This window comes from Podarcis erhardii (genome assembly GCF_964252035.2).
Source record: "Podarcis erhardii genome assembly, chromosome: 5".
In the NCBI taxonomy this organism is placed as follows: Eukaryota; Metazoa; Chordata; class Lepidosauria; order Squamata; family Lacertidae; genus Podarcis; species Podarcis erhardii.
The window spans coordinates 41,082,836-41,107,759 of NC_138509.1; the positions used below are offsets into that span (position 1 = coordinate 41,082,836).

The 24,924-nt window shown below is 41.9% G+C and overlaps 1 protein-coding gene across 2 annotated transcripts in view; it reads left to right on the plus strand.

Annotated features, from left to right (window-relative positions):
* The window catches only part of TCERG1L (transcription elongation regulator 1 like), a 176,018-nt gene that overhangs the window by 106,549 nt on the left and 44,545 nt on the right, over positions 1-24,924 (plus strand). For both annotated transcript variants that reach the window (XM_081863278.1, XM_081863277.1), the window contains exons 5-6: positions 6,707-6,832; positions 22,140-22,240. In XM_081863278.1, the coding sequence (XP_081719404.1) occupies positions 6,707-6,832; positions 22,140-22,240 (227 nt within the window). The remainder of the gene's footprint in view (positions 1-6,706; positions 6,833-22,139; positions 22,241-24,924) is intronic.

The window sequence follows — 24,924 nt, forward strand, 5'->3', positions numbered from 1 at the left end:
GAGGACTTGACCTGGCATGTGTAACAGAGACTTGGTTGGATGAAGCAGATGGGCCTGTCCTTGCCACTGCTTGTCCACCAGGTTTCTCTTACGCACAGCAACCCAGGTCATGTGGGCGGGGAGGGGGGGTTGCAGTGATTTTTAGGAAGTCATTAGTTTGCACCAGGCGTCCTATTGGGAAGACCCAGTTTTCCAAGTGCATGTTCTGGAAGTTGGGCAATGGGGCAGTACAGGATTCCTTTTGGTGTACCGACCTCCCCGCTGCACCAAGGATTCCCTGCCCGAGCTGCTTCAGGTTGTGGCGGATGTTCTCCTGGAGACACCTAGCTTGGTTGTCCTAGGGGATTTTAACATCCATGCCAACACGACCTTACAAGGGGCCGCTCGGGACTTCGTGGAAAGCATGGCCTCCATGGGGCTGTCCCTGAATAAGTCTGGCCCAACCCATAGCCGCGGACATGCCTTGGACCTGGTGTTTACCTCTATGGATGTTGGTGATCTGACACTAAGTAAAAGCGAAACGAAAGAAGTACCATGGTCAGATCACTTCCTGGTGCAACTGGACTTCTCTGCGACCCATTCCCTCTGCAGGGAGGTGGGTCCGATTCGGATGGTCTGCCCCTGCCACTTAATGGATCCAAATGGTTTCCAGAGAGTGGTAGGGGATGCTTTATCCCATGTTGATGGCCTTTTAGCCGATTCCCTGGTGGCCCGCTGGAATGTGGAGTTAACCAGGGCTATTGACTGTTTGGCTCCGAAGCGCCCTCTCCGATTGCATGGAGCCCGGGCAGCCCCATGGTTTTCCACGGATCTGAGGGCAATGAAACAATCGTTGAGACGGCTAGAGCGCCGGTGGCGGATAACTCATTCTGAATCTGACCGGACACAGGTTAGAGCTCAACGTCGAGCCTACCAAGTGGCGATAGCGACAGTGAAGAAGACTTTCTTCGCCGCCTCTATTGCATCTGCAGAAAACAGCAGCAGGAGACTTTTTCAGGTGGTTCACAATTTAGCGGAACCACCTGCGACGACGGGGCCCAGTACGGGCCACATGATCTCCTGCAATGATTTCACAAAGTTTTTTGCAGATAAAATCGCTCAGATTCGGGAAGAAGTAGACTCCACCGTGGGAGCAGGGCCAGGGCGGGAGAGTGCTAGAGTCCTGTCTAGTCAAGTTGTGTGGGATCAATTCCAATCTGTTACCTCCGAGGATGTGGACAGGCTGCTTGGACGAGTGAAGCCAACCACCTGTCTCCTGGATCCTTGCCCATCATGGCTTATAAAAGCTAGCTGGGAAGGACTGGGCGATGGGCTTCGTGGGGTGGTGAATGCTTCCCTCTGTGAGGGAGCCTTCCCAGACCCGCTGAAAGAGGCGGTTATTAAACCGCTTCTTAAAAAACCATCTTTAGATGCAGCCACAATGGCCAATTATCGCCCAGTCTCAAATCTTCCATTCTTGGGCAAGGTGATTGAGCGAGTGGTTGCTGAACAACTCCAGGCACACCTGGAAGAAGCGGACCATTTGGATCCCTTCCAGTCGGGATTCAGGCCTCATCATGGGACTGAAACTGCCTTGGTCGCACTGGTTCATGATCTCTGGCGGGCTAGGGACAAAGGTGAGAGCTGTTTCCTAGTTCTGCTGGATCTCTCAGCAGCGTTTGATACCATCGACCATAACATCCTTCTGGACCGTCTTGAGGGGCTGGGAGCTGGGGGCACTGTCATACAGTGGTTCCGCTCCTTCCTCCTGGGCCGTGTTCAGAAAGTGGGGGGGGGGGGATGAGTGTTCAGACCCCTGGGCTCTCATGTGTTGGGTGCCTCAGGGTTCTGTCCTCTCCCCCATGCTTTTCAACATTTACATGCCGCCGCTGGGAGAGATCATCAGGAGGTTTGGGCTGGGTGTTCATCAGTATGCGGATGATACCCAGCTCTACCTCTCTTTTAAATCAGAACCAGTGAAGGCAGTGAAGGTCCTGTGTGAGTGTCTGGAGGCGGTTGGAGGTTGGATGGTGGCTAACAGATTGAGGTTGAATTCTGACAAGACAGAAGTACTGTTTTGGGGGGACAAGAGGCGGGCAGGTGTGGAGGATTCCCTGGTCCTGAATGGGGTAACTGTGCCCCTGAAGGACCAGGTGCACAGCCTGGGAGTCATTTTGGACTCACAGCTGTCCATGGAGGCAGAGGTCAAATCTCTATCCAGGGCAGCTGTTTACCAACTCCATCTGGTACGTAGGCTGAGACCCTATCTGCCTGCAGACTGTCTCGCCAGAGTGGTGCATGCTATGGTTATCTCCCGCTTGGACAACTGCAATGCGCTCTACATGGGGCTACCTTTGAAGTGACCCGGAAACTACAACTAATCCAGAACGCGGCAGCTAGACTGGTGACTGGGGGCGGCCGCCGAGACCATATAACACCGGTCTTGAAAGACCTACATTGGCTCCCAGTACGTTTCCGAGCACGATTCAAAGTGTTGGTGCTGACCTTTAAAGCCCTAAACGGCCTCGGTCCAGTATATCTGAAGGAGCGTCTCCTCCCCCATCGTTCTGCCCGGACACTGAGGTCCAGCTCCGAGGGCCTTCTGGCGGTTCCCGCACTGCGAGAGGCCAAGTTACAGGGAACCAGGCAGAGGGCCTTCTCGGTAGTGGCGCCCGCCCTGTGGAACGCCCTCCCATCAGATGTCAAAGCGATAAACAACTACCTGACATTCAGAAGACATCTGAAGGCAGCCCTGTTCAGGGAAGTTTTTAATATGTGACATTTTAGTGTATTTTTCATCTTTGTTGGAAGCCACCCAGAGTGGCTGGGGAAACCCAGCCAGATGGGTGGGGTACAAATAATAAATTATTATTATTATTATTATTATTATTATTATTATTATTATTAAGGCGTGAGCATGAAATTGTCATTTAGGCCTATCAGTAATATCATTGGTGGTGCTTATGAAACTATCTTATTAGCTTTTTTTGTAGCAAGTGGAAATACACCTTGCTTGTTAACACCAAGGCTTGTAGACACGTTACCAATTTTAAAAGCAACTAGGTTGTTCTTTCCTCCAATTTGAATTAAAGTTGGCTTGAGGGAAGTGTACCATAAGAAATGACAGTATAGATACAAGATAGATGAACTGTGGATAATGACATGTCTACATTGTTTCCCAAACTAACAGCGGGAGGATACTTGGTACAGAGTAGACAGGAACATGTACACAACCTAACCATAGTTGTGACTAGTTACAGGTAGGTAGCTGTGTTGGTCTCCCATAGTTGAAACAAAATAAAAAAATTCCTTCCAGTAGCACCTTAGAGACCAACTAAGTTTGTTATTGGTATGAGCTTTTGTGTGCATGCACAAATACCAATAACAAACATAGTTGTGACTGAGAGCCTTAGTATTCACCTGTGCCACAATCTACTAGGGTGTGTTGGGGGGGTGTTGCTACTTCTCATCAAATGATGCTCATGGTATCCATAGAACAAAGGCAGATTTAGGGAGCACAGCTGGCTCGGTCGCACATAACAGCCACTTAGATTAGTCTACAGTTCTCTATCCCTTTATCTGTTATTTCTTGTTAGTCCTGTGTATCTTTCTTGCATTTGTTGCATTTCTGGGCTTTACATATGTTTTCCCATTTCTACTGCCATAAATGATGGAGTCTAAAAACACACACACACACACACCTAAGCAGTAGTAAAATGATTTATGATATCTCTTCCTCCCCTTTTTAAACCTGCCTTCATCTCATAAGAGGCTAGATACAGTGCTGGTTTATAGCCTGAATTCCAGGCTTGTCCTGTGAAAATGTAATTGATCCTATAAGAAACAATGCATTTAAAAGGCATGATAAAAACATTAAAAAATGGGGAAAGCAGTAAATACTGGACTGTTGGTGCCAGGTATGTGTGTTTTAAAGCTGACCGGTGCTCAAATTTATGGGGTGGAGTTTGGGGAGAAGGAAGCAGATGAAATTATTTTTAATCTAAAATGCTTAGGAAGAGTTGGGAGAGAGAGTTTTCCCCTTCTCTCATTTCCCCTCATTCAGAACTGATTTGGATGTTGCTCACTTCCAGTGGAGGATGGGAAAAAAATGTTTCTGTGTGCCAGCTGGGATTGCAAGCTCCCTATCCCCAGTTGCTGTTCCTGACACTTCAGTAGTTGAGATGAAATTCTCCCCCCTGCCCCCTGTAGCAGGATAAGCTTCACCTGTTTTATTTCTTCATGCGGATCTCCTTGGGAAATAGGAGTAACCTTCCTCTCCCCTCCATCCGTAGCAAGGTAGCAATCCTCATAGCAAACCATAATAGCTGGATTGGATTCACCATCTAAAATAGCCCAACTGCATGAAATGTTTCTACTCCAGTAGCAGCTGCCAGTATGGACACATGTTTGAAGTGATCCTTAGAAGACCGTGGTGTATTGGTGCATGTTATTAGAAACCATCAAAAGCCCCGTGAAATTCATTCCGGTCTGCACTGCTTTCTCCCCCACCCTAAAACTGGTTTCTAGATTGGGGGGGAAGGGAAAGGGAATCAGAAACGTATTGCTCTCATCACCACAGCACTGAAGTTGCTGACAGGAAGAAGGCACTGCTCTCCCCTCCACCACCCTTTGTGGGGTATCTGTTGGTGGAAAACTGGGCAATCCAATGCCAGAGAATGTGGGGGTTTTTTTAACCAATGCAGCTAGAACACTATCCTAGAGCAGCAACATGGGAGGGGGGTTTCCAGCTGCCCTACCCTTTCCTCTTGGAAGTCTGATAAAAAGCTCTTGCAGGAGATGGAATGCGAGCAACATCATGGGAGGGGAGGACTAAAGTGAAACTGTGAAGCTGCCTTGTTATTTTTGCTCCTGGATGCTGCATGTTGTTATAAAAACCACAGTTCAGTACTATACATATGTTACTCAATTTTTGTTTTGCTATGTTATTAGGAAATGGTTACTGCACTGTTGATTTGCTATGTTACTAGGAATTATTTTTTTTGTTGTGTTGGTTTGAAATGCATCCCAGTTTCTTTGTTGTATGCATCTTTCAACATGATTTTTGTGTGTGGAAAAGTGGCATACAAACAGAATGAATGAATGAATGAATGAATGAATGAACCCCAGCCATCCATGGAAATTAATGCAGCCATTCACCCATAAAAGGATGCTGTGGTAATCTGCCACTATAATACACAGTGGTTTGCACAACTACTTTTTTAATTGATTATAAACAAGAAGTCTGCATTGAGAGCGGTTGATTTACAGAGGCCAACATACGTGAAACCCTACAACGAATTTCAATAGATAGCTAAGATTAAGGACTATTTTATTGATTTTTGGTCTTTAATTGTGTTTTTATACATTTATCTTTGTTTTGAATTGAATTATGATGGTTCTAGCTATTTTTTTTGTTTTTAGTGGAATGTGGATTTCAGCTTTGTTTTATTTTCAATTTTATTTGTACATTGGTTGAATAATTTTTATTTTAATTGAGCATTTTATCATTCTTCTAAATGAATGAATGACTGTTTTGTGCACCCATGGGTGTGCAAAGATAAAGAAAGAGGATGGATATACTAAATGACAACATTGGTTTGTGGGTTCAACTAGTTCCTTGCCTGTTGCTATGCTACCCACTGAATATCAAGCCTTCCCAGTCTGGATCCTGGATCTTCATTCTTTGCCACATTGTTAGACGTGGATTTATTTGCACAGATAGGATTCTGTATTCTGGCATGTGGATTATTCTGGAGGATATGCCATTTTCAATCTGCCTTCAAACACAAAGGAAAAAAAGCTGCTGAGGGTGGAGTAAGCACACATCTATAACCAAGCTGAGTCATGAAATCCCTGTATTAAAAACTTGAGCAGCATTGACTATTATTGGACCTGAAGATTGGTCCTGTTTTTTGGCCCTATTGGTAGTGACTGTGATGGCAGTGGTAAGAGCAAAACTGATAAAGATGAGATAGCTGGTGCCAAACCATTATTAGCTAAACAGCCTTGGCCCAGTATACCTGAAGGAGTTTCTCCACCCCCAGCCTGGATGCTGAGGTCCAGCTGAGGTCCAGCTCTGAGGGCCTTCTGGTGGTTCCCTCACTGCGAGAAGTGAGGTTACAGGGAACTAGGCAGAGGGCCTTCTCAGTAGTGGTGCCCACCTTGTGGAATGCCCTCCCATCAGATGTCAAGGAAATAAACAACTATCTGACTTTTAGAAGATATCTGAAGGCAGCACTGTTTAGGGAAGTTTTTAATGTTTGAAGTTTTATTCTGTTTTTAATGTTCTGTTGAAAGCCGCCCAGAGTGGCTGAGGAAACCCAGCCAGATAAGCGGGGTAGAAATAATAAATTATTATTGTTATTGTTACTAAGCTGAAATTCAAAGGTGGGCTAGATTTGGAGAATGTCCTTTCTAAACCCCCTCATCTATTTCTGAAACTCTTCTGCATCCCTTCCACTGGCTCCTTTTTATGCTATTCAGTGAGGACTCCTCAGATTGGATGTATTTTTTATAGCAAGATGGGAGTAAAAATGAAGTGGGTTTATTTATTTTTCAAGAAATGTATTCATGTAAATATTATAATTGTGTTGTAAAATATTTGCCAAGAAATAGTAATTGCTAACAGCATCTGATGATGCCCAAAGTTTAAAAAAAAAAATAGAAAAAGAAAAGATGGGGGGGGAAGCAACCAGATTATTAATGCTCATTATGGGTTTGCTTGCAGGTGCTGCTTCTAGGATGGATACCCGAATGACTCCTCTGATGCCAACTCAAGTCACCAGGGTAGCGGCTATCTCTTCACCAGCTGTGACATTCATGGCAACCAATTTGGTGGATCAGACATTAACAGGTGTGTTTCTGTTTCGCTCTCCTGCTTATACTGCTACAGCATATGTTGCATATTTGCATATTTTTCAACCAGATACTTTCCCACAGCAATAAATGCCACAGTAATAAATTGAAAAGCCCTTTTAACAGAAATATTTGTAAATGGTACTGAATCTATTGTGGTTACACACAAGGGATCCAAAATATATACAAATCAGATACATTTTTGCATATTCTGTTCCAGACCATTGCATCAGAGGGTATTGCCTTTTGGAGCATTAGCATATTTTTATTTATTTATTTGGCAAGATTTATATACCACTTCATTAAAAAATAATAAGTGGTTTTCAATGTCACCTCATGTGTGATTTGTTGTTGTTCAGTCGTGTCAGACTCTTCATGACCCCATGGACCAAAGCATGCCAGGCACTCCTGTCTTCATGTGCAATAGAGTACCTTAATTCAGTAGCCCTCTTCAGGCATCTATCTCAACCCATGGGGGTTAAATTTTGGTGCCCCTCAATTGGCTGCTGCTGTTGTTGTTACCCTTCCCATCTGGCTGGGTTTCCCCGGGTTGATGTGACTGACTTTTGGGTTAGAATGTTTGTAGGAAGAGTCAGTGTTTGAGCTTTTATTTTTGTCTGCAGGTTAGTTGGTGGGAATATAATTTCGATTTGTGTTCTGGTGCTGCCATTGTTGTTAGTATATTGTTTGATTTCATATTGAGTTGTATTTAAGTGACATATTGTTTCATTGCAATTCAATGTTGTTCCTTGAGCTGGGATTGTGTAAACAATGATGAGTGGTTTACAAGTAATTTAAATGAATAAAGGTGTGGAGGGGGGTGGAGACATTCACACTAATTAAGTTCCTGTGGGGGGGAAGTGGTTAGTGTAGGGTTGCCATATTTCAAAAAGTGAAAATTGGGACATAAAAGTTGTTGAGCTATTTTAAAAGGAATTTGACGAAATTTGCACTTCCAACATGGGCTGCCATACGTCCACATTTTTCCGGACATTTCAGAGATTTCCACCCGAATGCTTTTTATGAGGGCCAAATGCAGGCTATGTCTGGGAAATTCTGGACGTTTGACAACCCTGTTTGGCTCCTCAACAGTAGTTTTCAGTTCCACAAGTTTATTGTTGGAATTCGTTGGTATGGAATAAGCCATATTTCTTATTGCTGCAGTGTTCATTGGTGCTACAAGCATCTAGGTTTCATTATACATCAGCTGGTTCATACACGGAATACAGCTGCAGCAGTATTGGCCACACGCAGAGACACACCCCAGTTTGGTGTCATTCACAAATTGGATGATGCTTCAACACCTTCATCCAAGCCAATTATAAACATGTTGGACAACAACAGGCCCAGGACAGAACTCTGCATCCCTTCCTCTTGTTAAAGAGAGGCAACCGTTTCAGGCATTGCATTATGACTGCAAAGGATGTCAAGAAAGTAGAAGTGTATGTGTGGACAGCTGACTGCTTACAATACTCTCCAGCTGCACCAATACAGTGTCTGTCTTCTCCTTGCATATGTTTTGATGGGTATTTAGTCTTTTCCCAGTTGCTGGAGATTACCCGTCAGTTGGACTGTCACAATAGTGTGTATTTCACTAGAGAAATTAATGCCACAACATCGTCAATGTGTTCTGAATTTTGAAATGCTAAAAACATTCATCTTTTAGGAGTGGTATTATTTGCAGCAATGAAATGGAACAAATTTAAGGAACCTACATTCGAAAGGTGATTTTGAATATTTTGAAGAGATGCTTATTTTGATGACTTCACAAAAGTGTTTCTTTTATTGGACATCCTTCCGTTGCAGTGTCCCTAAACCGTTGTTTGCTTTTTGTGAAAGAAATGTGCATAATTTTCTCTGCCAGTGCTTGGAGGGCACGACTTTGGATTTCAATACATTCCGTAGAGCCTGTGATGGACATCTTTAAATAATTTCCTGGATCCATGTAGAGCAAGGCATTTCTTGGCCACATATAACTTAAAATTTACATTACATGAATGCTACCAAGAAATGTATCAAGATGGATGTCATCATGCCTAGGAGACAGTATATATTATTTGAGTTTCAGGATCCAGATATCAGTTATTCAAGTCTGAAAGGTGACATTGTTATCAGGAAGCAATTGAAACAGAGATGTAATTTGGACAGATTTCAGAGCATCTTTCTGGGAATAGACAAATGTTACCATTTCTCCCACTCCTGCTTTTCCTTATCTGTCACTCATAGGTCATATCCTCTATTTCTTCCCACACAGACCCCACACACCCCACTCTGGTGTCATTTTCCTAACTGCCTTTAGCTATTCTTTCTTCTTTTTGCTAGGGGTGGGGGAGACCTTTGGTTCAGTTCACATTTTGTTTGAACTTTTGTAATTCACACTTCCTGAATCGACACACACATGGAAATTCAGCTCTCCTTCAAAATTTGCACTTCTCCAAATGTTGTGATTTATTTCTCCAACCAAAAAACTGGCATAAAAATATATGTGATAGGGGGAAATGCCATAAAAATGCATATATTGCTGAAAATAAGGACTCCTTTTATTGAGGGAAATGGCAAAAAAAGTATTTTAGGCAAAATTGCAATAATAATAATAATAATAATAATAATAATAATAATAATAATAATGATGATGATGTTGGAGAAATGTGCGCTAAAATGCTGGCAAATGTTTGTGATTTATTTATTTTTTAGTTCCAGCCTACTGCAAAAACGTGAGAAATCAAAACGAATAGATTCCTACCTTTTGTTTTCTCCTATCATGTTCAGTTTTTCATCTTAATGTCTTCTTCCATATTGGTCTGATTTATTTTTTAAGTTCTTTATAAAGCAATATTTGTATCAAAAAACGGGAAAGAACTCTGCAGATCCTGAATTAAGGAGCAGGAACTGCTAATGCAGCTCACCAGCCAAGTATTGCAACCTGGTTTTCTGTATGTTTGGCCTCAAATTTCAAAAACAGGGGGTTGTCAATCACCTGGCTGATGAACTGTATCAGACTTGATGGATCTTAAGATGTACAGACTTGCTGTAAATCAAGAAGATGATTGTTTGAGCCCCACTCCTTGAAACAGCAGTTTCTCAGCACTGTTCCTCATCTTCTTTTGGGCCTCCTTCTGCCAGAAGAAAAAAGTGGACACAGCAACAGATGTGGTTCTTACCTTTGTGCAGTAGGCTACATTTCAGCAACACAAAAATTAAAGTGCTCTCTCGCTTTCTCTCTCTCTCTCTGAGAAACAGTCTTCTCCATATTCCATCTAGGCAAGCGAAAGGCAAGGAGACAGTTCAAGGACACGTTCCAAATAGCCAAAAGCACTCAAGAAGGATGCAGAGCAGGGCTAGTAAGGTGTGTGATCTAGGAAGAGGGCATGTGGTCCAGGCAGACTCCCAAGTGCTAGCTAAGCCTGGAAAGACACTGACATTCCTGTATAAAATATAGCTGCAATAGCTAGCAATAGCTATTAATTGCTCCAGTTTCCTCTGTTGGGCTCACCACTTGGATTCCAGCTCCTCTTTCTCCCTCTTGGCTCAGAGAGCAGATAAACAAGCCTGTTGAGCCCTGTTCCTGTGCAGGGCATTCACAATTTGTATCAAGCTGAACTCCTGGCCCCACTTCTGAGATTGCATCTTTAGGCTAATCCTGCTCCAGACTTCCATGCCTTGCATACATTACAAATGAGATCCTATGTATGAGCCACATAGGATGACTGTGCTGAACATATGGATGTTGGAGGACAGTGTTAACCAAGGGATGTGACATCAGGGCCAGGACACTGCTCATGCTTCAAACTGTGAGTAACTCATGAACAGGTGGTTGGAGGAGGAGGATTCACCCATCACATGCAGTTATCTAACCAGCCAGCTACCAACATCTGTGAATATCCATGAGGTCTTAGGGTGGTGGGAGGTGGTTCCACTGAGGTTCAATTGACCAAGATCCTCTAAAACCAATAGGCAGCTGCATCACTAAGACACAGCTGTTCTCCAGTAGTGGATTATTGTGATCTGGAATCTATCAACTACATATTATGGAATGGATTGTGCTCCATTTTCTCCCAGGAGGATTATAATGGCTTGGAGAACATTATTTGAACTCAGTGGAGAATTACTATGTGTACACATTGTGACATGATGCACACATTGTGTACATATTGTGCACACTAATCCAAAGTGTGTATTTTTGGAGGAGATGTTTATGTTGTAAATGATACCTAAACAGAGCTAGCAAAGGAAATGTCTCCACTGTTTTGCCAGAATGAAGATGAACAGCGAGGACTAAAAATGTAGCGCAGTTTCAATAACATTGTGTTGTCATGCAGAAATCCATTAATGGATATATGGGCATCCCTGGTTTCTCTGTATGTGGCATCTCTTCAAAAGTAGGCTCTTTTGATTTATTGTTTGTAATCTGTATATCATTGTCTCTTGCACACATGATTGCTCCCTGCATTCTGCCATTAATCACACTGTTTTTTAGCAGAGGCATCAACAGAAATGCTTGCAGTGATGTGCTTCACTTTTCAACAGGAAGGAAGCGTTTCAATCATTAGCTATTCATTTCTCAGACATTTGGCTACGTTTGTCACCTGAGAAGTTATGTGCTTTGGGGTCCTACAAATCTATCCTCATGAATAACTAAAATGTACATTTGTTTGTTTCCTCACTGAAAAGAGTTTCTTTTGAAAACGTTGCAAAAACATGACCATCAGCATACGAAAGCTTCATAAAGATCATTGGTGTGATAGAGTAAGCTATGAACTCTATTACTCGTTCTGTTAATTCACATTATGATGACTTTCAGTTGATGGATTACCAATATTTTATTCATCATGGCATGGAATGCTTTGGCTGCATTAAGCCTTTTGGTCGGAATCATTTCTTGTAAATACTGCCATGAAGTTTGATCAATAGTTCCCTTAAATCAAACCAGCAGTTTTGTAACAAGCTGTTTGGAAATCATCATTGTTCAATACAATGTATATTTGCTTGTAAGATTTTATTTAGTGCCCAACTTCCCTAATATACCTTCCTTAAGATTTATGGTTATGTCTGGTAATGACACCAAACTTGGCAAAGTCTTGGAAACTTGGAGCATAAATTGGCACATTCACAAAACTGGGCAAACTGCCATGAAGCACCTCCATGGCTGGTAGTTCTTGTCTGGCTGAGATTTCAGTCTGAGCCACAGATGAAATAGCTGCTTCTGTCCAAACAAAATGCAGGGAACCAGACTGGAATGGATTCAAATAACCATCACACAGGTTAGTTTGAGAATCCACTGTGTACCATCTACCTGCCCATCATCAAGTGATCTCTGGGCATCTCACAACAAAAAGATTCAGCACTCATGAAATAAATCAAAATATTTTAAAAACAGTGTTATACAAAAACGACACTCCATTTCCCTTTTCCACTTGCTATTGACCAGTGCTTTTAGATGACTACATCCCCAAAAGCTGGTGGAAGAGGAAAGATTTCAGCTGGTGCTGAAAAGTAACAAAAGCAGGCAAGGGGAATCTCGGGCCCAGGAGCCAAATGTTGTCCTTTTGGTCTCTTTATCTGGCTCTAAGACTCTTTGCAGGCCATTGGTCTGGCCGGAATGTGTCCCTGATCTCTGATAACGCTTCTTGCCTGTCTGGATGGAAGATAGAGAGGGACCAGCTTTCACTACAAAGGAAAATTTGTACGTTTGTTGCTCTGTCCACTTTTGCATCTAGACCCTCACATCACTGGCATGTGATACCCACCCCCAGGAGATAGCCCTGAAGGGAATGTGGCCCCTGAAATGAAAAAGGTTCTCCATCCCAGAGCTATAGTTTTCACTGTTGCTGAAGCATTGGTTTGGTTTGAAACTGAATGTTTTTTGCTACTGTTTTAGTCATTTCTGCTTTATTTTTATGGCTTTGTTCATGTGGAACCTTTACCTTCAAATGTGGCATTCAAATATTATAAAAAAATAATGTTTTGTGGTTATTATCCACATCTGTCCAGCACAAGGTACCATGTTAAGACATATATGTTCGTATAAGCAGATAGATAATAGATAAAGAAGTGATTGCTCTTAATTACTCTCAGCTGAATTTGAGAATTTTTTCCACTGGACAGCATTGTGTTGGAACTATTAGGAAAGTTTGGATGGAGTGTTTGATATCTGGATAGCCCTGCCAAGTGAAATGAAGCAAGGAGAGGGCCTTTTAAATGTTGGCACCTGACTATAGAATATTGTTCCCAGAGATGCTCATCTGGATCCTTTTGTAGAACCAGGTGAAGACCTTTCTAATTCAGCCAGGATTTTAATTGCATTTTAAATCAGCCTTGGACTTGTTGCAGTTTAGTGTGGTTCTCAATGCTAATTGTTTATGCTGTCTCAGAAGAAAGGATTTATTCATTTATTTATTTATTCATTTACCGTATCTTTTTAATACTGTTTTGTAAGCTTTACCAATGCCATATACATTGAATAACTGAACTCACAAGCCACTACTTGATGCTATAGTGATAAAAGCTCTAACAGTAGTAGCTGTTGCTCATTGCAACTGCTGGGGCGGAAGACAGGGAGCCCAACCATAGGTGAAGGCAGGGCCAATTGATACCAGTTTTGATCCCATCTTCTTCCCTACTGAGTTCTAGAAGGGCAGCACTGCCTACAATTGGCCATGTTTTGTGGTATAAAATCCCTAAACATCACAGCACATGTTTGAAAGGCATGGGTTCTTGAAAAAGATTACATTTGTTGATCTATTCTGCTAGTAAATTGCTGCCTGTCCTTTAAAAACCCAGGTCCACCTTCACTCCAGCTGGACAGACCAGCTATGAATATAATGAGCTACAAGCCATATCTGCACAGTGGAAGCTAAAGTGGTAAATGATTGTAAAATTGCTCACCTCAGTCCATGCAAGTGTGCAAAGGTCTGTGGGGAGCATTTAGCCTTTCCTACTGTACCACTGACAGTAAACCAAACCTGCAATTCTGCCACTCAGTGCTGAAGAACAAGTCATTGTGTTGAAAACATGGGATGGCACCATGCTCATCATGGTGTGGAACATCTACTGCGCTAGAAACAAGTTCAAAATGGCTTGTCTGAGAACAGAGAATCTGCCAGAATCAGAGTAAATAAATTTGCCAGACAAAATGAGTGCACTTTTTTCACAATGTTTTCTTCTTCCGGTAGGTGTAAATATTCTTCTAGGGGAAAGCTTCCTTCCCTGTTGCAAGCAATGGCTTAAAAAACAACAACCCACCAACAACCTATTTTCCTGTCTAGTAGCATAGCTGCATTGTTAGATTTCAGCCTCCCTTTGTTTCTGCTACACTGTGGTTAGACGATCATTTTTCAATAAGATAACAACTGGATTTCTTTTCATTTTCAGCATAAGATTATGACATAATATAAAATACACCTTTTTACAGTTTCAAAACCAGACAATGGTTGAGAATAGCTTGATAGGTGGGAAGACATCACTGAATCCTCCACATGGCAAGAACCCAGCTAAGAGGCAGAGTTTGAATACTGTTACCCAGTTAAATAGAAGTCTTTTTTAAATGTCAAAGTCTTCATATATAACAAAATAGTATGGATTTAGTTGCTTGCAGGCAGTTTCTGCTTATGTAACAGAGCTTTAGAAGTCGACTTCAAACAGAGCAACTTAGGCCATTTGGCCAGAGATGCTTGAGGAATTCAGTCTTCGTAAATTTCTGTACAAGATGACCTGATTCACACCTCTTGGATGAATGTGCAAAATGGAATGTAGCTACCCACTGGATTTCAAATTTATCCAATGTTGTGATGCAGTTCTTGGAACTTTTTAAACATTTGCTGTGCACAGCACAGCAAACAGCCTTTCACTATGTTAGACTATTAGTCCAAATGCCTCCAGGTTTTCAGGCAGGAGTTTTTCCAAGCTCTACCTGGAGATGCCAAGCATTGAACTTCAGATCTTCTACATGCAAACAATATGCTCTTTTTCTGAGGGGGAGAGAAAGAGAATACACATTTAAAATAAGCATTAAACAGAAGATACACATTAAAATACATTTTCAGATTATTATTTTTTTTAAAAGAAACCGACAGATTAATAAAATGGAACAGAATTGTAGGTTCATACTTGGCACTGACTAGACATAGACAAATTTGCCTGCACTTATATTTGGCAAGCTTCCCCTTTGACATCAGATGTTGACACAGTAGTAAGAAGTAGAGTTAGAAGTGAAATAATGCCCATTTACACCACAAAGACCTCATAACCCACATACTTTCAGCAGCCAGAAACATCATAACCAGACATTGGAGAGACCTGTCAGGAGTAAGCATGGACCAATGGTACCATATAGTATGGGAAACAGCCTTACTAGAAAAATTAACCAATAAAAAGAAACTGACATGGGGACAAATAGAAGAAGACGCATTCACCCCATTCTGGCTCCCCATTCTGGCTCACATACACAGCCCAACAAGACAATGACAAAAATCCACCAACAGCATACAAATCAATATGGCTAACCTGATCCAAAACACCCACCCACCTCACTCACACATGAAAACAAAGCTCACCACAGCCAATCACAAATGAACAACCACACCCTAGGCCAGCCCCAACCTCTCTCACCCCAAAGGAACACAAGTGAATAGCAGAGAACCTGCACAAGTGACGCTGACACAAAACCCCACATATATTAAGTAAAATAGAAACATCACCCCCCACACCTTCCCCACCCCCCTCTTTCCCCCTTTTCTTCCTAATGTCTCAACAAATGAAACTGGTCTGTAAAAAATGTTACTTGGGGGGAAAAGAGACATTGCACATACTTTTGTAAACAAAGAAAATCTCTAATAAAAATACATTTTAAAAAAGAAGTGACATCCCCAGTGCACACATAGAAGCCATTGTACATCTCCACAAATGTCTTTGGGTTGAATCTTGTTGTTTGATCATGCAAATCAATACTTCTTCAGATAGTGTTAGGGCTTGACGCTCTGTGTTTCTCTTGCTGAGCTTGACATCACAGCGCAGTTATGGTAGAGACACATATTTCTTTTGGTTTTGTTTTTTAAAAATTGATGACAGGGACTGAACTGGAAAAGTTTTTCTCTTTTTGCTGATTCTTTAGCAGCACTGCAAAAGGAGGAGAAAATGACTACCTCTTCCTTAAACTGTATACCGGTATTTGTGAACACTTTGCAAGTTTAAGGGAGGCAGTTGAAGAGCAATCCCTCCCTTTCTCTCATGTGACTAATCTTCACATGCTTTGCTGAGGGGGGGGGTCATGCCACCCCTTTAAACTTACAAAAGTTTTGCAAACTGGCAATTTAAAGCAGACAATCCACAGTGCAAAGGACTGCATAATCCTTTCCCCTCTCTAAGCATCATCTGCTATGTGGCTGGTCCAAGAAACACTTTTCTCACTTCATAGTTACTTCATTTACAGTCAGTAACATCATTGCACTTCCTTGGTGGTCCGAGAAGATGATATTCTTGGAGAAGGTGATGGAGAGAGTTGTGGTGGAGTACTTGAAAGTATTCTTGGATGACACAGATTCATTTGTTGTTGTTGCTGTTACTGCTGCTGCTATTATCATCATCATCTCACTCAGGTTGAGGACTCAAGTTGGTTTACACAAATTAAAGCAACATAGATAAAATACAAAAATCAAAAAATATTTAAAGGATAATCATTATAAAGCAACTAAACCCTAATAAGATTAAACCAATATAAAAACAAATTTCTTAAAATGTGACAGCTACAACCACACCTTGGCCTGGAGAGCTTGTCCACAGTAGTTCAGGCACTGATGACTTGAAGGTTGGACTACTGTAATGCACTTGATGTGGGGCTTCCCTTGGGTTTGATCCAGAAGCTGCAGTTAATGCAGAATGCTACGGCATGGCTGATGACAGGAGTGGGACCCTGTTAGCATAGAACACCTCTGCCCAGAGTTCTCCTCTCGGCAAAGATATTGTAGAGCTGGGAAAGGTTCAGAAAAGGGGATGGAGAAACTCCCCTCTGAGGAAAGGTTTTCTAGTTTAGAGAAAGAAGCAAGTAAGAGGGAACATGGTAGAGGTTTATAAAATTGTGCATGGTGTGAAGAAAAGCTTTTCTTTCTATCTCACAGTACTAGAACTTAGGGGCCTCCAATGAAGCTGAACATTGGAAGACTCATGACAGGCAAAAGGAAGTGCTCCTTCACACTGCACATGGTTAAGCAATGGAATTTGGCTGGTTTTAAGAAAAGCTTAGACAAATTCATGGAGGATACTAGTGATGATGGCTAATTCTGCCTCCAGTGTTGGAGGCAATTGCTGGGGAAAGCAGGTGGGGAAAGTGCTGCTATGCTCAGGTTCTGTTTATTGGCTTCCCATGGCCATGTGGTTGGCCACTGTGAGAACAGAGTGTTGCACCAGATGGGCCTTTTGGCCTAATCCTGCAGGTTCTTCATGTATTCTTATGGGAATAAAATGGAGAGGGAGGAGAACTGTGTATGTCACTTTGAGCTCCTCAAAGGAAAGGTGGGATATAAATGTAAGAATAAATACAAAACAAAATATGTGAAAATTCTATTCTGTATATGTTGTATTATTCCTATTCAATTAATCTGGACTTTATAAATCCTCAAGCGTTGCAATATTCTAGCCTCTTGTATTACCACAATATACAGCTTTCGAGCTGGAGATTATTTGTGGAAGAGCACAAAGCAAGGAATACTGAGACGTGTCATAGAGCTCTGCAGTTTGAGCCCTCCGAGAGCAATTGAGTAGGCTCAGCTCAGCTAGAACAGGCAAAGCACCAGAGCCAATTATGTGTGTAAAAAGCCTTGGGTATGCAGGTTTATTTGCACATCTCTGTAGCCGTTGCCGAATCAATGACTGTTAAAGGAGTGTTTCTTTCCAATGAAAGCGGCTCCAGCTTTCCTATCCTCTTGCATAGTCTCTTTCCAGCAGGCACATTAGGCACATAGTGTTCAAAATATTTTCATCAATCGCCTTGCAGTCTGTAAACAACGCGTTGATTTGTTAGCTGCTCCTGCAGTCTTAGAGAAGAAAAGGAATGGATATCAGAGGCTTTAACCAAGCTGAAAATGCATACCTTGCTGTGTATAAGCAAACCAGGAACGGTTCATTTGCAGTGCGCATAACCATGGTTGTGAAGCTGACAATACCGAGTATTTGACATCATAATCTAAATTAGGGGTGGGAGGGGGGTACCTTTCTCATTCTAAGGCCAGATTACTGGCAGGGATATTCCATCAGTGAGTGGAGCCAGACCCCAAAGCCATACCAGCACAAACCCAAATACAAAGATGCACACATGCAGAGTCAAAAATATCTCAGACCATCTCTCATCAGCTAGTACTTTGCTGTGACTATCAGAAATACTACAAATAAAGTAGAGATGCTGCTTTGTGGCTCTCTTGACCTGATCTGTGAAAGAAATTATATAAGAAGAGCCTTTTAGATCAGGTCCATGGCCCATCTAGTCCAGCATCCTGTTCTCACAGTGGCCAACCAGATACCTATGAGAAGCCCCACAGCAGGACCTGAATGCAACACCAACTCTTTCCACTTGTGATTCCCATTCAGAGGAATACTCCCTCCATCAGTGAGAAAGGAGATAGCCACCATACCTAGTAGCCATTGATAGCTGTATCCTCCGTGAAGTTGGAATCCCTTCCCTTTGAACATTAGGTAGGTGGTGCCTCTGTTAAATTTTTGGCACCTACCTTCCTCTTTCAATGTGCCTTTTCGAGCTTTCCCAGTCTGGAAGTGTTTTGGAGATGGTTTTAATGTTTGTTTTGCTGCCTTGGACTGCTTTCAGAGAAAAAGCAGGGTAGGAATTGAATTAATGATTTATAATAATAATTTTTCTAATCCTCTTTTAAAGCTATCCATGCTGGTGGCCATTATTCTGTCCCGTGGGAGTCTATTCCGTAGTTTAACGATGTGTGCAATATATCTGTATCTTGCTTTTCCAGCCAGCAGGTAGGCTAGGCTAGGTTAATATGTGTACATAAGCAGCCGTTCTTGTCATAAGATGCATATACAGTGAACTGAGCCCAGGAAATCCTGGGCATCCCTGGGTATATGTGCTTCTTTTCTGCTGAAGCAACAAAGGGGGCACAGACTCAGTCCCTTGCCAGCAAATGGGCTGTCTTAGGATCCAGTGGATCCTCAGATGACTTTCCTACTTCCCCACCGGAACACCCAATTTAAACCTACTGTTGATAGCAGCACTATTGGTGGTGGTTCCAGAACAGGCCACATCTTTTGTTGATGCTGCAGGTTTTTTGCTGTGATGGAGCTTCCCTCACCCTCTTCTGTATCCAACCCCACTCCTTAGTCAGACAGATCAGATATTAGTATTGCTCCCTAGGTGCCCCTTTCTGACTTCAGCCTCAACCTGCTATGTATCCAGGTTTGAAGGTGGCAGGCTTTTCTGCATATCAGTCAGTAAGAGAGGCTGTTGCTTTATAGGCTTGTGTGAAGGTTTCCCAGACGTATCTGGTTAGCCACTGCTGGAAACAAGATGACAGATTATGTGGCCCCTTAGATCCACAAGACTGCTTTTATATTCTTATTACCGTGGTACCTCGGGTTACATATGCTTCAGGTTACATATGCTTCAGGTTACAGACTCCGCTAACCCAGAAATATTACCTCAAGTTAAGAACTTTGCTTCAGGATGAGAACAGAAATCATGCTTCGGCGGCGCGGCAGCAGCAGGAGGCCCCATTAGCTAAAGTGGTGCTTCAGGTTAAGAACAGCTTCAGGTTAAGTACGGACCTCCGGAACGAATTAAGTACTTAACCTGAGGTACCACTGTATAGGAAGGTGCTGAAGAGATGAGCACTACTCTTTGTGTTCCAGAGTCAGATAAAAAAAGTCAGTGCTGGTGAAAGCATGATTTCCTCATTTTCACTGCATTTACACTGTGATGAATTTTGAGTGCTGATTAGCAGCTGTCTCTTGTCAAAATATGAATGGAAATATTTGGATGACTGATTGTGTCTGCCCTCACTTGCCAGCTTTATGGGTTGTGAGATTTTTCTGCTGCTGCTCATTTGGACCGTGCTCAGAGGTTTGAAATCAGAAGTAAAGACTTCACATTTCATTCACATAGGAATGTATCACTTTTTAGACGTGAACAGGGCCAGCTCACACATGAGGCAAGATGTGGTGATCAACTCAGGCAGCAGGATACACAGGGGCAGTGAATCCCAATGTAGAACTTTATTCCTCCCTTGTTCCCGGTGTAGATCTTCACACACCCCTTCTTCCCTGGCAGGGAGTTAAGCACCATTTTGTGGTTCACCTCAGGTGCCAAAATGTCTCAGGCTGGCCCTCCTTCAGCCCTTCATAACCTCACAGCTCCTTAAAGTCCTACAATATCCTTCAAGCTCCCCCCACTCCATATTACCAGCTCTCCCCCATCTCCTCTGTGTCCCATCACCCCTACTTTATTCAAATCTCTGCCACTGTTTAAAACCACCATTTTAAAATATGTATACCATTATGTTTCTCCCTCCCTGCCTCCCTCCCTCCCTGACTTTATACAAATCCAGGATTTTGATGCAGCGCTGCAAATCATTGCAGTTTTATGTATATAGAAATGTATATGGTGGGATAAATGTTTAAAACTGATGATGACTCTTAATTCCCTGGCTGATTCACTTATTTTTAGAAAGTTTAAGAAGAAATGCAACTCTGTTGTTTTCTACTACCAAGGGAAATGCCCTTAGCGCTGTAAAACAGTGTGCTTGCCAACATCCTGTCAGTGGTTCTGTTTTGTCCCAGCACTAATCTCAATTTGCAGAGTTAAAGTAAGATTAAGTAGCCTAAGAGCCCATCTCTGGTATCTCTATCTTTGCACCAGAAGTTTCAAAATTGTGAATGAGATTTCTACGTTGTGTGCACAGCTGATGCACCGCACTAGCAGCAATGCCCACAGCCATTCTCTCTGTGAAAGGAGCATCTGCCAGCAGGCCACCGGTGAGGAAGAGAGATGGGATTTAATTTGCTGGCTTCTTTTGAAGCAGACCACCAAAGTCAAGTTATTTTATAGATAACTTGATAAGTTGAGTTGTCAGATATATGGTTTCAATTGGGACTCAACTCAGAGCGTAAGAGCTGTCTCTTTCATGCCTTTATTTTCTATTACTTACTTATTTACCCCCAAATTTTGTGTAATATTCCAGCCATTTCTATACAATACATACCAATAAGGCAGGCACCTGCTACTGTTTTGTTTTCAGCATCTACTAAAGCCTTTTTGTTGTTGTTTAGGGAAGCGTACCTAGACATGCAATTTTATTTTGTATATTCGTCTTAGAACTGCTGGTTTTTATCCAAATTTTGACCATGTTTATGCCTGTCTGTCTTTTATTGGTATTTTATTTTGAATATTTTTATATTGTACTATGTATACTGCTTAATTAATTGGTACATAATATTGTTAAATAAATAAAAATAAAGCAAATAATAAATAAATATATTTTATTCTGTAAGCATGAAACCTGTAGTACACACACATGCACTCGTTCCATTGAAATCAACAAGGCAAATTGGTTATGATTTCAACTTAATGTGTATGAAAACCATTATATGCTACAGCAGAGGAGCAAAGCTCAAATCATGCACCTTCTCACTGTGCTTGCAGAAAGAAAATTCTATGGTTAGAAAATAAAAAAAATGGGTATCATTTATGCAATATCTGAATAAGCGAGCCTGCTTAATATTGACAACTCTACATGCAATATGGGTGAGTGCATGAGCCTGCTCTTACACCTCACCACGACTGTATCATACATGAAGTTTAGGTAGGACACACGAGCCACAGATTTCCTTCTTTGTCCTGGAATATGTAACACCTGTTGACCTAAGGACCATGCTAGACATCTCTGGATTAGCTCTACAGAGACACGTTATTCAAGGGCTATGTGAATGTTATGAGGTTCCAATCCATTGCCAGAAGTAACTAGTGAAAAAAGTTTTCTTGATTGTATAGTTCTACTTCAGCAATTTCAAGAAGCAATGGCTAATGTTCTCTGGCACATTTTATTATGACTGGTTTTGTACCTCCATGAGGAAAACCATATTTTGACAACAAAGTGTTGGGTATTGCAGAGATGCACATTTTCTAAGTGCAACATAATTTACTCATGGGTGGGTTGGTGGGTGGGGGACAACTTTTTTGTATGTCTGCCTAACATACAGTTAAAGTGTAAAAACCCCAAATAATGGGGAAAATATAAGTCGTTGACAGCTCAGTGGGATATAGTCACTTATTGGATCCAATTACTTTTGTGTTTCAGTTTCGGATAAAGGCAAAGAATCAAACAGGACCTCCTGCCCGCCAACCCTGATTCTACATACTGAAATGAAAAATAAGCCAACAGAGAGTGAAGATGAGAAGGTTTGTTTCTCATTATATTATTCATATTGGGGGTAGATATTTATCTGCAGAAATCAAACAGATAGCAAGGGTTTGTTCCATAGATTTTGCTTTTCAATGTACCAAATTCCTTTGTGTAAGTTTCAAGAATGCATTGTACTATTTATCTATTTCAGAAGCCCTGGTCATAAAGTGAGGGGGGAAAGTATTTGATCCCCTACTAATTTTGCCTGTTTGCCCTATGATGAAGAAATGACTGGTCCATAATTTTAATGGTTGGTTTATTGTAGCTGTGAGAGACAGAATAACAACAGGAAAATCACCCAGAAACCCAGAAGACAATAGGCAGAGATTGATGTGCATTATAATTGTGAAATAGGTATTTGATCTCTTTGCAAAAGATGACTTAGTACTTGGTGGCAAAACCCTTGCTGGCAATTACAGAGGTCAGACATTTCTTGTAGGTGGCCACCAGGTTTGCACACATTTTGCCCCACTCTTTGCAAATCCTCTCCAAGTCAGTAAGATTTCGAGGCTGATGTGTAACTACTCAAACCTTCAGCTCCCTCCACAGATGTTCAATGGGATTAAGGTCTGGAGACTGGCTGGGCCATTCCAGGACCTTAATGTGCTTCTTCTTGAGCCACTCCTTTGTTGCCTTGGCTGTGTGTTTTGGGTCATTGTCATGCTGGAATACCCATCCTCAGCCCATTTTCAATGCCCTGGCTGAGGAAAGGAGGTGCTCACCCAAGATTTGACGATACATGGTCCCGTCCATCGTCCCTTTGATGTGGTGAAAGTGTCCTGTCCCCTTAGCAGAAAAACACCCCCAAAGCATAATATGTCCCCCTCCATGTTTGACGGTGGGGATGGTGTTCTTGGGGTCGTAGGCAGCATTCCTCCTCCTCCAAACACGGTGAGTTGAGCTGATGCCAAAGAGCTTGATGTTGGTTTCATCTGACCAAAACACTTTCACCCAGTTCTCCTCTTAGTCATTCAGATGTGATTTGGCAAACTGCAGATGGGTCTGTACATGTGCTGTCTTGAGCAAGGGGATCAAATACTTTCCCCCCTCACTGCACATGGGAGCCAGGGAAAAGATTCAGATAGATCACATGCTTCAAAATTCATGAGATTATACCATTTAAAACTGCACATTGGTGACTGAATATTTACTGAAGCCAAAACTGTTCTGCTCATGAATAGCTACCAGACACACACACACACACACACACACACACACACAATTTAATTATTTATTTGTGGTTTATAAATTAAATCTCAAAACAATTAATATGAACAAAACAACCAGCAGGTAAGAACACAATTAAGGGTTAGAGAGTTTTCAGTACTTCAGGTCTAATAATTCAAATATTTTAAATGCCTGGGAAACTTAAAAAAAATAGTCTCTAAAAGATAGCAAAGTTGGTGTCAGGCATACCTCCTTGAGGAGGGGAATTGATAGATGGAGCTTAAAAGCCCTCTTATTGTAACAAACCTCACTCCTGATCCAGTTGGTATTTAGAGAAAGTCATTGCCCTTACTGTATGGTCAGGTTGATATGGGAGGAAGGGCTTAGATCCCCCCAAACCCCCAAATACTGAGGGGTTTAAGGTGCTGGCACCTTAAATTCAGCTTGAACATGAATAGTCAGCCAACTGAGTCCTTTTAAGACTGGGCATTATATGACCTGGGCAAGTAATCTCAGTCAGAACTCCAGATACTGCATTCTGCACCATATGACACTTTTGAATGGATTTCAGGGGCAGTCTTTCCCCTCAAAAATTACATTTCTAACTGTATTTTTCTCACAAAATGCAGTCCTGAATATGTACACAAAGTCTGTCATCAGAATCTGCTACGCTTCCATAAGTCAGTAAACCTGTATTTGTTGCCTGAAACTTCCTCTTGTTTCCAGGGGAAAGATACTGGCTCTGCCATTTTCTCAAACTAAGGAGGATCCCTGCTGGAATTTCCTCAGCCTCTCCACATATTTCAGCCTTCACTGTTTTTGTTTTAACAGAAGGTTGAACAGAGGTACTTGATCAATACATTTCCCCTCATTTTCTAGGTTTTGCCTCTCCATAGGCCTTGCAGAGTCCTTGTGGATTTATGGAAGTACATGTTTCACATCAACATTGCTCTGTGTCCCCCTCTCCACTGGCCTGCAGAGGCACTCTTAAATGCTACAAGAATCCATGAAGTAATTTTGAAGAGCACTCTCTAAGTGTCCTACAGTGCTTAAAGAAAAAGCACTGTCAAGCTGTAGCCCTTTATGGACCTGCCTTCTCCTTCTATTCACTCACTGATTCTTTAAGCCACTAGCATAAATGAACAGGCTATGACCTTCATAAAAGTTGTGACAGTGGAGCTGGATAGATAAATGCTGTCGTGCATTTTGTACAACCGCGTGAGGTGCTTAGCATGTGAAAAAGTCAAATCCTATGAAAGGTTAAGGGGGGCACTCAGATGTCCTTTTTATTGGGCATTAATGATGATTTGTGCTCATATTGGGGCAGTTATATATGATTCCACTTTCAGTACTGTTTATGCCTGCTAACATTTCAGGGTGGTCGTACTGCTTCATTTCCAAAATGTTCTGCTGAAACCCTGTAATTTTTTATACCATGTACGTTCCAGTTTATTTATTGTATTATGTTGCACAGGATTGCCCCTTAGGAAAGTAATAATATGGTAACATTGAA